This window comes from Glycine soja, chromosome 9, assembly GCF_004193775.1.
Source record: "Glycine soja cultivar W05 chromosome 9, ASM419377v2, whole genome shotgun sequence".
Lineage (NCBI taxonomy): Eukaryota > Viridiplantae > Streptophyta > Magnoliopsida > Fabales > Fabaceae > Glycine > Glycine soja.
In genome coordinates this window covers 46,772,544-46,787,465 of record NC_041010.1, presented here as the reverse complement: position 1 = coordinate 46,787,465, position 14,922 = coordinate 46,772,544, and the positions used below count along the sequence as shown (strand labels likewise).

Sequence of the window (14,922 nt, the reverse complement as noted above, 5' to 3'; positions counted from 1 at the left end):
CTTACACCTAAGTTCATCCACCACTTTTAACCAAAAACAAAATTCGTAAACTACCCCCAACTCTTTCGCCTCTCCCTCCCTCACTTCTCTCTTCTCTCCCACTCACTCACTCACTCTCTTTCCGCCGTCGCATTGCTGCTATCATACGCCGCTGCACCGCCCATGTTGCACTTTTTTCCTCCATTTCTTCTAGCTAGTTGAGGTCAGAGGTATTTTTTCTTCCTCCACTGTGCATCAGAAGCCACTTTTCATGTATTCTGGAGACTCCATTCATCAGATTAAGGTCCCCTATTGGTAAAGAAAATGGCAACGGCTTTGACCTCCCGTGCTTCCCATAGGTTTCTCAAACCTTCTTCTTCTTCTTCCGTATCACTTTACCCTGTCATCTTCAATCCTCTGATCACCACTCAACAATTCGCAAACCAAAACCCCACTCTAAATCCCCCATTCAAGCCACCCCAGCTCCAAAGTTTCAATTTTGAGTTCCGTAAAACTACTGGGTCTCTCTCAAGTTTCCACCTTGTTGCACACTTGTCCACATGGCATTCCAAGGAGAACAAGAATCAAAGTGGTGATAATGTGAGTAGCAGTGGTGGAGGAGACACCTCTTGGGTTGAATTGTACTTGCCTAGGAAGGTTCAGCCCTATGCTCGACTTGCTCGCCTTGATAAGCCAATTGGGACATGGTTGCTTCTATGGCCTTGTATGTGGTAAGTGTTCTTATTCACTTTTGTTATGAATGCTTGCTTTCACATTCACAAAACTCAGAAATGAACTCCATTGCTAATTGGAAATAGAGTAGAAATAAGCATGCCGTGTCGTTTTTACAGTGTCAACTAATAAAAAAAAATCCTTGGTATGACTTTTAAGATAGATATTGTTAAAATCAATAAATTTGCCATATATTGCTGTTTGTGATTGCAAAATTAGATGACAGCGTAAAAGGATTTTTAAATTGTTAGTGTGTGTATTATTTATTCTTGGAAATGGGTAGATATTGAATTGTTGTAACACCTGTGACATTGGTGATGAGTTGAGGAAACATGAAAAGCCAGGAAGCTCCTTTTTTGTTAGACGTGGAACTTTATTTATTGCAACCTAGGTGCTATATGCCTACATTATTCTTCTTTCAGTCCTGATCAATTATAAATTCCTACATGACTATTCTGTTGATCTAGCGCTTTAGTTTCGTTTTCGTGTCTGATTGGCAATGGATGTGGAAGCTACAACTTTTAGCATCAGGTTAAATGCATGTATAGTGCCTGTACGATGTGAAACCAAACACACACCTAAGAAGTTCTCCATTTGTTGAAATCATATTCTCTCTTTTTTTTAATATAATTTTTCATGCTTTAGGTCAATTACCTTGGCTGCTACCCCGGGTCACCTTCCCCAATTTTAAAATGTTGGCTCTGTTTGGATGTGGGGGGCTTTGCTTTTAAGAGGTGCCAGATGTACTATTAATGATCTCCTTGATCGGGATATTGATACAATGGTAAGTGTTACGTCTTTTTAGTTGCATTTTTTCTATAGGAGATACCGATATTGTAATTCTGTTTTGCAAATCACTGCAACAGGGTTGTGTATGTGTTTGACTAGTATAATAGGTACTGATAGAAGAATGAACTGAAAGCTAAGTCATGCCAAGAGTATTTATTGCTTTAACATTTCATATGGCCAGCAAGTTCATCTTTATTTTCTATAATTTGTATTAAAAAAAAATTCTTTTTCTTCTTACCTATCATGTTTCAAATATGGTTAAATTATATCAATTTACTGGCACGAAACTTCCCAGTTTTCTTTTGCTCGTACCCCACCCCACCTTTTTTTTTGGCCTAATATAGAGGATTTCTTGTCCTCCTTTCTTCCTACTTAATCTTCCTGTCATTGAACTGTTTTTATTGATAAAAAAGTTGTATTTACAAGATTGTGTAGGTCTAAGTGATGGACAAGAGGATAGGATTAGGATTCCATGCCCAAAAATTTGCAAGAACCAGTTCCTAATGGGCATATTAAAGCCCAAATTAATTCAACTCATTATTTTGCATCCATTTGGTTAACACTAGAGACATCGGATGCTGTCTTATTTAATTTGTTTTTACTGCTATGCCATTATCTTTGTGATTTTGTTTTGGTAAAAACACTTCACATTTACTAAGCATATGATTGTGCCATTTGCTGTGGTGTTGTACTTCTTCCCTTTAGCCTTTTCAGAAATGCTCCAGTTTGTTTTCCCCATCATAATTGGTCTAAGAATTTATGTTATGAATGATATTGCATAATGCAGGTAGAACGGACAAAGTTGAGACAGGTGGCAAGTGGTCTTTTGACACCATTTCAAGGACTTTGTTTTCTTGGTTTTCAATTACTTTTGGGTCTTGGGATTCTTCTACAACTGAATAGTTATAGGTTAGTGTTAATTTAGAATATTAAAAATTGATCAGGGTCTATCTTTGTTATGTTGGGGATTTAGACACTTCAATTTGTAGTATTTCAATTACTTGTGCAAAGATAGAATTTCCTGCCTGGAACTTTGATCTGTGTCGCATGTCCTTGATTGTGGCTGTGCAACCTCGATTAGCAAAGCTAGCAACACCAAATAGTTTTGATGTTTTATAGGATTAAATACTATATAGAGTTATTGAGGAAAATCAACCAAAATTCTTCTCCAGAACATGCCTTTTAACTACTAAAAATGGGAGGAAAGTAGGCTAAAAGGATATGAACAGAAACATGGAAGACCATCTACTTTAAACTTCTGCCACATAAAGTGAAGGAAAAAGGTGACTTTCTATATTAAATTGCATAATTTTACAATGAGTGGCTGCCTTTCCTCCATGTTATCCATGGCCAAAAATTGGTCCAATTGTTTGATAAGAAAACACTGTTATGCGGGAACAATAAAGATATGGCATTGCTATATCCATTACCAAATGCTGTCTTAGAAAGGAGATATACTGCTATGTATCCTAGAAAACACAGTTATGTACAGGATAAAGAATGATGATCACTTTGGTTAAAAAAATGTTTCTTTTTTATTTTCAATTCACTTTTGAATTATAAAAGTGTTGCTTTGTTTTCATTTTGTTTTTTGTATTCAAATATTTGTATAGGAATTAGATAAAAAGTTAGTTTCATAGTTTCCTACACAATTTTTTTAAAACATAATGAAAAGAATGTGATTTTTTTTTTTGTATTTAAAAGTGAAAATAATAAACAAGAACAGAAGATATTTTCTCAAAGTAAATAGGTCCAAATTATGCTTCTTCATATGACTTGCAAGTGCTATGCATCCTTCTACTTGATTTCCATGTTATCAATATTTCATATGCTGGCATAACTGAATCAATATAAATTGCGAGCATGTGAATTTTGCCATTTTTGTTTTAAGCTTGTGTACATTTTGCAGCCGTGTTTTGGGTGCCTCATCCTTGTTGCTTTTCTTCTCCTATCCCTTCATGAAGAGGTTTACATTTTGGGTAAATGAATTTCCTCATTTCTAGTTTTTTTTTTCTTATCTTATTTCTTTACTATTATTTTGAATTTTTTATGCATGATCTCATTATGCTTTTATATGGTGCTCTCCTGTAATGATATTGGTTAGCCCCAAGCCTTTCTTGGGTTGACCTTTAACTGGGGGCTTTGTTAGGATGAACAGCAATTAAAGGAAGTCTGGATCCATCTATTGTGCTGCCACTCTATGCCTCTGGAGTATTTTGGACTCTTGTGTACGATACTATCTATGCACATCAGGTAATAGAGCATTGCTTCAAGTAAGATGCAATCCCTATGATTTTGCTCCTCTGCCTTCAACTGCTTCATAATCTGCATTGATGTGTGGAGTATGTATATTAGTTTTTTGCTTTCCTGACTTTCTGCCTCTTGACGGGCTTATTATACTCCTTCAAATATGGAACTTGTAAAAGTCAAGTTATGAAACAAAAAGTACAATGTCAAAGACTGCTTGGTATCCTCCACTTGAATATTTTGTTTAAGGCAATGCAATTGAAATTCTTATAGTGTCTAAGAATGTTTTGTAACCTTGGCATTCAGGACAAAGAAGATGACCAGAAAGTGGGAGTTAAATCAACAGCTTTGCGCTTTGGTGATTCAACAAAGTAGTGGATTACTGGATTTGAGATTGCATGCCTTGGTGGTCTTGCTGTTAGTGGATTTAATGCTGAAATAGGTATTATTCTATGAAACATCATTTTGTTCTCTTTTTTCATGAAAAGTTTGGGTTGCAATGGTTTTGTATTACCTCCCAATTCATTTGTCTGCAGCAGGCTGGCTGTATTATGCATCTCTGGCAGTTGTGTCTGGACACTTAGGCTGGCAAACATGGGCAGTCGACCTTTCTTCACGCACTGACTGCAATAGGAAGTATGTTAGGGAGGTTCATTGCATAAACTCACCATCTAATTATCCACAAGCATCTTTGAAAGGATCTCAAATCTTGATTTATTGGCTAGGCCATACTGTTGGAGCTTCAAAATTTCTTTTAATGCTCAATACTCAATAAGTCAATATTACCATGGAAAAGCAATTGAGATTATTAGAAAACTTTTTCAAATTTCTGTTTCAGTTTTTCAAAGAATAAATTATATAGCTTTGCTTCAACCACTTGATGGCATTGGCATATGACCTCAAATATAGAACCCCTTCAAAATTCAGTGATTGCTCAATTTTTTTGTTTATTACTTTTCAAGTGTTTTATTGATCGATTACTATATGTTAGAAAACATCTGACATATCAATTAGCTTACTATATATTGTTTACTTTTATCCTAAATCTGAACATTACGAGCTGATTTGGTACCATTTTGTTTGCTATTTTTTCTCCATACAGATTTGTTTCAAATAAGTGGTTTAGAGCTATCATATTTGGTGGAATTCTAGCTGGTGGACTTTCATCCTTGTGGTACTTTTTGCCTTACAGAGAATATACACACACAAGAACAATTTATCAAACATTGTGTGCATACCAAAACTCTGCGCCCTAGAATGTCATATTTGATTACCTTTTTTTTTTCCCTCTATAGAACATGTTTTCAGAGCCAAGTAATTTATGGCTGAGTTTTATGCATTGCATGTTGAAGCATATTCTTTTTAGTTATTTTTTGGGAACTAATTGTTGAAACATGGTTGCTGACATGATATTTTTGCACAAGTGTTAAGATATGATATGATAGAGATTTATGAGATATGATTCCTAGTAGGAAATTTGTATCTTATCTAGTAGGATTATATCTCTAAGATTTAGATTAGATTTTGATTAATCTTATCCTTTTTTACTAGTTTATCTTTTTGTATCTATATATACACACACAATCTTTGAGTTAATGACCGCAGAGAAATACACAAATTTTCAGTTATGTCCTTTAATCTCAACAAGAAACGAAACACTTTTTCTCCATTTTACTAGTATGATTTGCATTGCTTGTATCAAATGTCGTTCATTGAAATAATTTCGGTAATGGTTGAACTGCACTGTGGGGTCAGCACATGCAAATAAGAAATTTTGTTCTTTTAGAAACTAAATTGTCACCTATTGACGTATTCAGAGATCAAAATTGTCATTTACTCTTACTATTATTACTAGGAATCTCAAAACGGGTTTAATACAACTGTTCAACCCGTGTAACCTGTCCGAATAGGTTGAATTGGGTTGAAAAGTTCAACTCACCAACCCACATGTCAATCAAATGGTAAGTTGGATTGGATTGACTTGTGGGTTGACTTTTTTTTTTAACTTAATTAAAGTTCAGGCTTTAAAGTGAATGATTAGATTTGGCTGAACACCTGAAACATATGATTCTGAATGTGTGAAGATAAAGTGGTGTATCATATTATGTTACTCGGTATTTGTCTTGATTAGTCCATGTTACTTTATTATGGATTCTTTTATAATACATAATTTAAGAATTTGGTTGAAAAATATACTTGGACCATTTGACTAACTTAACCTTTGGGGTCCAACTCTTTCGTTATCAACTTAAGCATTTATGTCAAAGGCTGAATGTTTAGTGGCTTGTTGACCATTTGACTGACTTAACCATTCAAGGATCAACTTACATAATCAACTTAAATTTAAGTCATAAGCTCAATGCTTGGAGAACTATGGACCATCCAATCGACTTGATCACTTAGAGGATTGATTCTTACATAATCAACTTAAGCATTTATTGATTCATCAATGCTTGATGGGTTGTGGACTTTTTGACTTGATCACTCTGAAGACAAAATCTTACATAATCAACACTAGACCTTGACCATTTGACATGGTGATCAACTTAACTTAATTATTATTATTTGACACCAAAGTAAAAATAATTACTTATGACTCTTAAAATATTTCAATTATCATCACTGCCACTACATCTGCGTCAGTCCGTGCCGCCATCACCATGTCGCTTAATGCATTCCACAACAAACTTTGGGTTGAGATTTTGAGGGATAAGTATATGCCTCATGGCAATATTTTCCTGGCCAAGCAGACCAAGGGATCTAAGGTGTGGGTGTCTATTATCTCGGCTTTGAAGGAGTTGGAGGATGGTTTGGCCTTTAGCTTCTGGTTTGCCCCGTGGGCCTCTAAGGAGCCTCTTTGTGGCAAAGTTCCTTTTGTGCATATCTGTGATTCTATGCTAAAGCTTAAAGATGTCTGGATTGGGATCTTCACAAGCTTTATTCTACCCTTCCTCAATCTGCTGCTGATGTTGTCGTTAAATCCATGCTGGTGCTAAACCTTCCGGATTTCTGGATCTGTGGAGCCTTGTGTTTCAGGCACTTATTCAGATTGTGGGGCTAGCTGGAGTTAGATTTGGAAGCTTAAACTCCCTGTGAACAAAAATATCACCTATCATATTTATATTTTTTTCTCTTTTTTTCCTAGGTGTTAAATAACACTTGAAGTGTCCAAATATATTTATCCGTACAAAAAACATCTACTGGGAGATCGCAACTTAGAAGGAACATTATTATTCAAAAGGCCTTGATCATGATGGACCTTTTGCTTCTTGCCTCCTAGGAATTAGGATCTGAATCAAATCAAATATAAATAAATAGATTGGTGCACTCTTGTCTCTTGGTTCTCATGGAGAAGACTTTACTCTTTAATCATTGAATTGAATACATAAATATTCCTTGACTGTGATTTGCTGTATCAAGGAAATTTTTAAAGACGTTTTTATACTACCCCGAACTTATAGTTTTGGTGTACGAGTTTGACAATAACTTGTAATATCTCACTAGACCAAAAATGATTTTTGGTGGCAATACAACTTGTGTGCCAACAATATGTTTCAGATTTGTGAAGCATGCTGCATGCAGTAATGTACCAATAGTGAGATTTTAGACAGAATGGATAAAGACAATTACCAGTGAGCTGTTTCTTCCTGCACCAAAAAAATTGCTTCCTGCACCATTTTTGGCTTCTAGAATGGCCAATCCAAAGGGTAAAAAAACATTCTCGAGAGGTGCAAAAAACAACATTTGAGTGCAGGAAGCAACAAACTTACTAGTGTCACCCATAGGCAACATTCAAGTTAGGACTTACTACCCCATACCTAAATATAAAACTCTTTTAATTAATACACATATTTTAAGTTAGTTAATTTAGTTAATAGCATTAAATTAGTCATTAGAATTTACAGAAACTTAAGCAGGTGAAGAATCATTTGAGTATTTGGCATAAGTTACATTATTTTCCTTTTTCAAGCAATCTAAGGTGCAAATTTGACAAGAAATAAGTACATTTTAATTTTATCATTGGGAGGGTGTGAAAGTTAGAGTAAGAAAGGAGATGCTTTAACTGTGTCCCTAGGACAAGGTGATGCTACACATTGAATTGAGGTATTTGATGAAGCTTCCTCTTGGTGTCACTGCAACAAGCAGTGTCACTGTGTAGTATTCGACCTTAGCTCAGCAGCTGAAATCATATACAGCAGGGAAAAAGAAGAGAATGTGAGACACTCAAGTTCAACTGCTAAACTAGTGTGGCCAAGGATGAAGAGAAACTTTTGATCAACTCATTTACATGTTGTGAATAGAGAATGCTGTAAAAGCTTAGCTAATCTATGAGACAGAATGTCTCCTACTCCTACCAGTTTTCCCCTCCAAACCGCGAGACTTCCTACCTGATTTCTGGCGCTTTCCCCCGCCTTGACCGCTAAAAATTGCAATTCTCCCTATCCCCTTAGAAAGTGAGGTTAAGAATGTTCTCCCATTTCCTGCCTTGTCAATCATCCCTTGTTTCATGAACATCTGCTCCTTCTCCAACTCACTCAGCCTCACCCTCATTCTTGAAATCTCCAGCTTCAGTTCCCGGTTCTCTCTCCGCAGAGAAGCGTAGTTGTCCCTAGGGGACATGGCTGCACTTGGAACACCACTGCTTATTCTCTGTGACAGCAGCCCATCTCCCAAACTGCCAGACATTGCATTCTTCAAACGCAGCTGCTCGAAGTACAGGACTTGCACCACCATCTGCAGTGGAAGCCTGTCATTTTGGGCTGCATGGTTGCTTGCTTCTTGAGACAGCTTCTGGCAGTCTATCAACTTGCAAAGCTTCTTGCATTCTTGTTCTGTTAGTGCTGGATGTGCCTGAACAATGAGTGAAAAGAAATGCCATTATCAACATGAAGAAGGAAAATGAATAGAATAAACAATATATGCACTGACAGTATAAATGTTTTTTTACAGTCATATAATCATGAATCATCTTTCAAGGTAAGTTTATTGACTTTAATGTATATTAAAAGTCATATAAAAATGATTTCTGATTAGTTGATAGTGTAAAAAAATTTACATTGATGTTCATAAAACTCAAATGAATAACAAGCACAACAAACTGCTTAGTTTTGTGAGGTTTAACTAGGAAGTGCCTAACTATTGGAAATTTGGAATCAAAGATATTTCTTCCCTATAGTTCAAGCAAAGTTACCTTCAAGTAAATATCCACAGCTCTATAAAAGCCATCATCGATAACACGAGCATAATCAGGAAGTATCTCAATCAAAGCAATGAATTTCTGTAGACTTAAGTAGGGATCAGGAGCAATTTCTGCTAAATAAGCATCAATAAGCTGCCCCACTTTTAGCAGAGAACCATGGCCAGAAGAACAAAATCCATCAGATTCATACCCATAATCTTCGGTTTCTTCCTCTTCAACCCGTTGCAAGAAATTCACCAGTAGCCTGTGAACTGTATCAACATCAAACAAGGAGTCCCCACTCTGTAGAGATGGTATAAGCAGATCATCTAGTGAGACCATTTCCAACCGTAACGCGATCCTCCTTTCAAGCTCAAGCCTACAGGGAATGATGGCACCCAACATGATAGCCATCTTTAACATGCCAAACAAAAATGTCAAAGGAATGGAAGAGCTTTTGTCTGTTGGCATGAGACTTACAAGAGTTTCCACAATTATCTTCTGGTCCTTTTCCACACTTGTTGGACTTGAGTTTGTCCTTGATGGATTCCAAAATTGACACTTTCCAATACCCTTCAAAGATGATTGAGCATAATGCATTAGTGATGCAATAATGCTGTCTGATCTTACCCCCATTCTTCCCATGGCACAAATAACTCTTTGGAAGTAATCTATACTCAAAACCGAGAGATCTTCAACCCACCATGCAACACAATCCTCCTTTAGCTCTCTAGATTCACCATCACAGTCTAATTTAGATAAACCAGAAACTAGTTGCTCCTTGCAAGCATTCATTGCAATGGCTTCCACGCATCCATTTGATATTTCAATTTCATCCACTATATCTGGAGGTAACATCTCACAGGTGGATAGCACTTCCACTGATTTCTGAAGACTCTGAAAGACAATCTCATTCAGATAAATCTCTGCTCTAGAGATGAGGTTTTGCTCCCGGTATTCTTCTGTCATTTCTAGGTACTCTGCTGCACAAAGAAGCCGGGCAACATTGAATGTTGTAATCTCAAAATTCATCCCATAGCAGAACTTCATGGCAAGTTCAAATGTCTGGTGCCCCCCTGGAAAGTTGAGGAGCTCCAAGTTTGAAACATTGGAACCCTTGGCTTCAGCAACCATCTTCCTGATCTTCCCACTTAGAGTCACCAAGGGAAACTTCATGAACAAGCACAAAACAACAAATTAGTTTTATAATATAGATTTTGAATTAAGATACCGTTTCTGTAAATTGAAACAAAGACATTAACTGAATAGTATTGAGTTGACTGGTGCAGCTATTTTGCACTCAAAAGAAGACAAATAGAAGTCATCAACATTTTTCTTTGGTATCATAAAGTAGGCATAAGACTTTTGGCAAATAGTGGTTGCTTTAGTTGCTTGTTAGCATATTATGGATTCATAGCAGCTGGTAAAAGAGACACCCAAATTAAAGCCATGACAACTAAAGTTTAGCAGATAAAAACTTACAACTCAATGACAAATTGAACACAAGTTCATGAATGTATCAAGTGGTTGTCAACCGCATCTTGAAAGTTTTTACCTTATGCAGCAGAAAAGACTCCCCATCAACAACAATTGTAATGTCGCCAGCAACATCAGCAAATATTCTGCAACCAAAAAAACAGTATGACATGACAACTGTCACAAATCCTATTAAGGAAGCATGGATTCTGAAATCCACAGCATCCTCTGATTCTTGTCACCCCTAACCAAAAAAATCTTCACAATGAAACAAATGAAAGAGTTGAGAATAGCAGCACATAAAAAAATGTTGTCTTTAAGCATGCAATTCACCTTGAATTTTCCCAGGAATTTAGATAATCTCTATCTAGCTCAAAAACTTGAAAATATCTCACCATAAAAATTTTGTTGGATAATATTGCATAACTATTACCAATAAAATTCAGAAGAAGGACATACCAAGCAAACAAATATTTTAATTTCAACACCAGTTAGATAGAACTAGGATGTAGCAAAACAAGCACATGAAGTTGCATTTTTTTTTGTCCGTAGGAATTGAAAACAGGTACCAAGGTGTTTACAACAACTCACACTCACGCAGTCTGTTCAACCAACTCAGCTAGATTCCCTTGGTTAGACATGAAGTTACATTCTTAATCTACTATCAGATGAAATATAGACACACTCACACACTAGTACATATTACACTCCCACAACAAGACATACATAACATAGTCAAATAGATAGAAACAAAAAACAAAGAGAGGACATGACATGAGGGTGTTGCTGAAATAGTACCTAGTAGTGAAAGAGTTGCAGAACTTAGGAGTAGCAGGAGAGCGTTTAGAAGAAGAGAGTGAGGTTTCAGAAACCATCTTTCTTTCTCACTATGTATCTATCTATCTGTTAGAAGAAAAGAGTGAGGAGAGTTGAGAAATGTGCAACACCTCCTCCTCCTCCTCCTGCTACCTGATCTGTGTATGTTTCAGGAACAGCAACACAAAACTGATGAGGCCTGTGCTGTGCTGTAGCTGTTGTTGATGATTAAACTATCAAATGATGCATACGGGAGATTGCAGATAGCTATGATTCAGGAATATTTCGGAGTAAACGCCCCAAAAGACCCTCACCATAGCATTCAATTATTCACAAGTGCCATCACAAAAATACAGCATAGTAGCTTTTTCTTTTCGTTTTCATAACATGTGCTGTGTGTGTAGTAGTAGTAGCCAGCCTATGGTCTTCTTATTACCAGTGCTGAACCATCTTTTGCTTTTTGGCTGCTTTTGTTTCTGGCTTTTGCGTTATAATACTATTACTATACACTATACAAATACAGTGCTCAGGCTTCATATTCATATTCACATGTTATTATCTAATCAAGTACCATTGTTGGCCTTGGACGTGGACACGTTACGTTACAAAAAGACTGAGTCTCCAGTGGTAATTTTTTTGCAAACAGAAACACAACATTGCTGGGTGTCTGTGCCTGTGCCACCTTGCTTTATTGGGTTTCGATTTTGAATTGAAATGACCAAAACCAAACGCTACAATTATTATGGCTTTAATAGTCCCCATTAATCACATAGTTACACAACATAGCAAATTAAAACCAAATGTGCAGTTGTACGTATCTGTTGTATGGATTTAAATATGTTTTTATATGTAAAAACTGTTAATTAAATAGTTTTTGTATGGGAGTTACAATTGAACTTCAAAATTCAAAACATGAACTTCTCTTTTTAATTTGTTCCTGTTATTATATATATATATATATATATATATATATATATATGAAGATTATCAGTTATTTTTATGCATTTCTTACTAGACAAACTAGAATAATGATTGAAAATTCGTCTCATACTTTTATGCACGGCACTGTGAAAATCACCTTAATCTTACTTTTATTCTTATGATATCTTATACAATCTATGGAAGTATCCTTGCACAAGATAGGATGATGCAATAGTATCAATGTGAATAAGGTAGAAAAGTAAAAGAAGTGACACGTAGGGCAAGGGCACGATCACGATAATTTGGTGAGGGTAAGGGTAAGGGGTCAATGTTGGAGCGTAGAAGGCAGAAGAATGGAAAGGGAAGAGAGAGAGAGGTTCAAAAGAAAAAGTGGTCTAAGGACATCTGACATGGAGTGTTGGTGGCATGAATCGATGTCACGGAACTCAATAAAGATGCAATTATTAGAGACAGCACCACTACACATCTCTGCCTTCTTAATTCCTTTTCCCAAATTATTTATATATTATTCATCATTCAATGTATTTCTTTTTCCTAGAACACAAATTATTGTAAGTGATCAAATTTTCTTAATATTTAATATAAATGCATATTTAAAAGGTTAAAAAATATAAGAATAGTTTTTTATTTTAAAGTGTTTCTTTAACTTTTACAACTTCTAAAATATTTTCCTTATTTCTTTAATTCTTAATATTTTTTAAAAATTTATCATTTATTTTTAATAACAATTTCAATTTTTTTTATTAAGACATGAATCTAAATAGATTCACTTATATGAAAATTATATAAATTAACTAATGTTAAAAAAAATCATAAATATAGTAAAAAAAATAAAAAAAATGAATCTTATGAATAATAAAAAATTTAACGTTTAATATTTAAATTTTTAGTTGATTATAAGACTTATTTTTTAATGTATTTTTCATTTTATTTATGTCTCTTTTTCATCTGAACATTAATTTATTTTAATAATTTTTATGTAAACAAATTTAATATTTTAAATCAATAAAAAAAATTCAAAACTATGTTCAAATACAAGAAAATTAATTAATTTTAAAAAATATTAACTTATCATAAATTAAATAAAGAAAAATTAAAAAAACTTTTAAAAGTCTCGCATCAAATTTTCAAAATAACTAGTTGTAAATCGGAAAACTCCACGCTGATTAATCTACGACCTCGATAGTATCAATGGTAATATTTGTCAATTCTAAATAATAGTATATGGCACGGCAACTGTACGAAGAAACAAGTATACTCCTTCCTGATCTGGCGTCTAATACGATATTATTAACATCCTGTTTCTATTTTATATCAAAGTTCTCCTTAATTTGTGCGTGACCTTTTATAATTTAACCATTAATACTTTATTTAGCTTCAAGACAAGTATAATCATTTTTCAATAACGAAATTATTTTCCAAAAAAAATGTTATGAAGTAAAATTCTAACCTTACAAAAATGTTATGGGCACGTCTTATATACCTAAACAGCTCAATTATCATGAACTGCATCTATCCTAATTAAAGGAGAATCTAATAGTTTTCAAACCCTAGTTCACATGAGTCCAAAAGCGCATCATCATGCACCTGCGACATACCTTAACAAGTGTCTTAAAAATCAAGCAACCACCAGCAAGTATTATGGGATCAAAATGATTAAGGCTATATTTAGATAAATTACAATATACAGTTCTAAATTCCAATACATGAAATGGTAGAAAGAAAGATTTATTAATAAAAATACTTTTAAATTCTCTCAACTGAAATTCAAATAATATCACACTTATGCTATACCTTTATGCAATAGAACAACACACACCCCCCAAAAAAAGATACACTCCAAAGGGCAAAATTTACACATTCTTTTCCAATTTTAATTATCTCTTAGTTTTCTTACTGAATTTAGTGATAGAATCCTTGCACCTAATCTATCACCGTCCATTACTTAGGAGCTTAGAGGAAGGCAGGGTTTCTATCTTCGTAGACTTGTTCCAGTGGATTTCCTCTCATTGGGCCAGCGAGGAACACAAAACTAAAGTGTGGCACTTGCTATATACACCCCACGTACCCTACTGTTTTTCTTATTGTCAATTATACCATTTTATTTGTTAAAACATAGTTACATAAAATACTTTTCATAACAACAAATATCAACTCTGGAAAGTAATTTTCAGAACTATGTATTAACAAAATATACAATTTTGGAAACTTCTTTACAAAACAACATGTAATATTTCTGAAACTATATTTTAACAATCATACCCTTTTAAGTCCTATTTTTACACCCCTTCCTTATGTTTATATTTTTTAAATTACCAACCATACCCTTTTAAGCCCTATTTTTACACCCCTTCCTTATGTTTATATTTTTTAAATTACCAACCATACCCTTTTAAGCCCTATTTTTACACCTCCATGTTTTTTATTTTTAAATACTATTTTTACCCTATTATTATTATTATTATTAGTATTATTATTATTATTATTATTATTATTATTATTATTATTATTATTTTAATCCTAATTTTGAACTCTCATCTTCATCCATATTCATTATTCTTTAAACTTGTTTACACAAGACCATGTTTTTCATCAAATTTACTCGTGATTGAGCGTTTTCTTCCACATGACACTGCATTTCAAGATACTTCCATGATTGACTTCATCAATTATACAATGTATATGACACTTGTAATCAATATTGGTTCTCTTTTCCATATTATAAATAACATGAGGTGTGATCTACAACAACACATAACATT

The 14,922-nt window shown here is 34.5% G+C and overlaps 1 protein-coding gene and 1 pseudogene across 2 annotated transcripts; one reads left to right on the top strand and one right to left on the bottom strand.

Moving 5' to 3' along the window:
* LOC114425302 lies at nucleotides 1-7,094 on the top strand (annotated as a pseudogene).
* Nucleotides 7,095-7,656: 562 nt separating this feature from the next.
* On the bottom strand, nucleotides 7,657-11,795 carry LOC114425299 (BTB/POZ domain-containing protein At3g08570-like). 2 transcript variants are annotated; one of them, XM_028392173.1, is made up of 5 exons: nucleotides 11,201-11,795; nucleotides 10,482-10,548; nucleotides 8,939-10,096; nucleotides 8,136-8,598; nucleotides 7,657-7,927 (listed from the first exon to the last, which is right to left on the bottom strand). In XM_028392173.1, exons 1-5 carry the CDS (start codon nucleotides 11,275-11,277, stop codon nucleotides 7,896-7,898), a joined length of 1,797 nt encoding a protein of 598 aa, XP_028247974.1. In that variant the 5' UTR covers nucleotides 11,278-11,795; the 3' UTR covers nucleotides 7,657-7,895. The 2 variants fall into 2 exon arrangements, with proteins under 2 accessions (XP_028247974.1, XP_028247973.1); XM_028392172.1 differs by having other exon boundaries at nucleotides 7,657-8,598.
* Nucleotides 11,796-14,922: the final 3,127 nt, after the last annotated feature.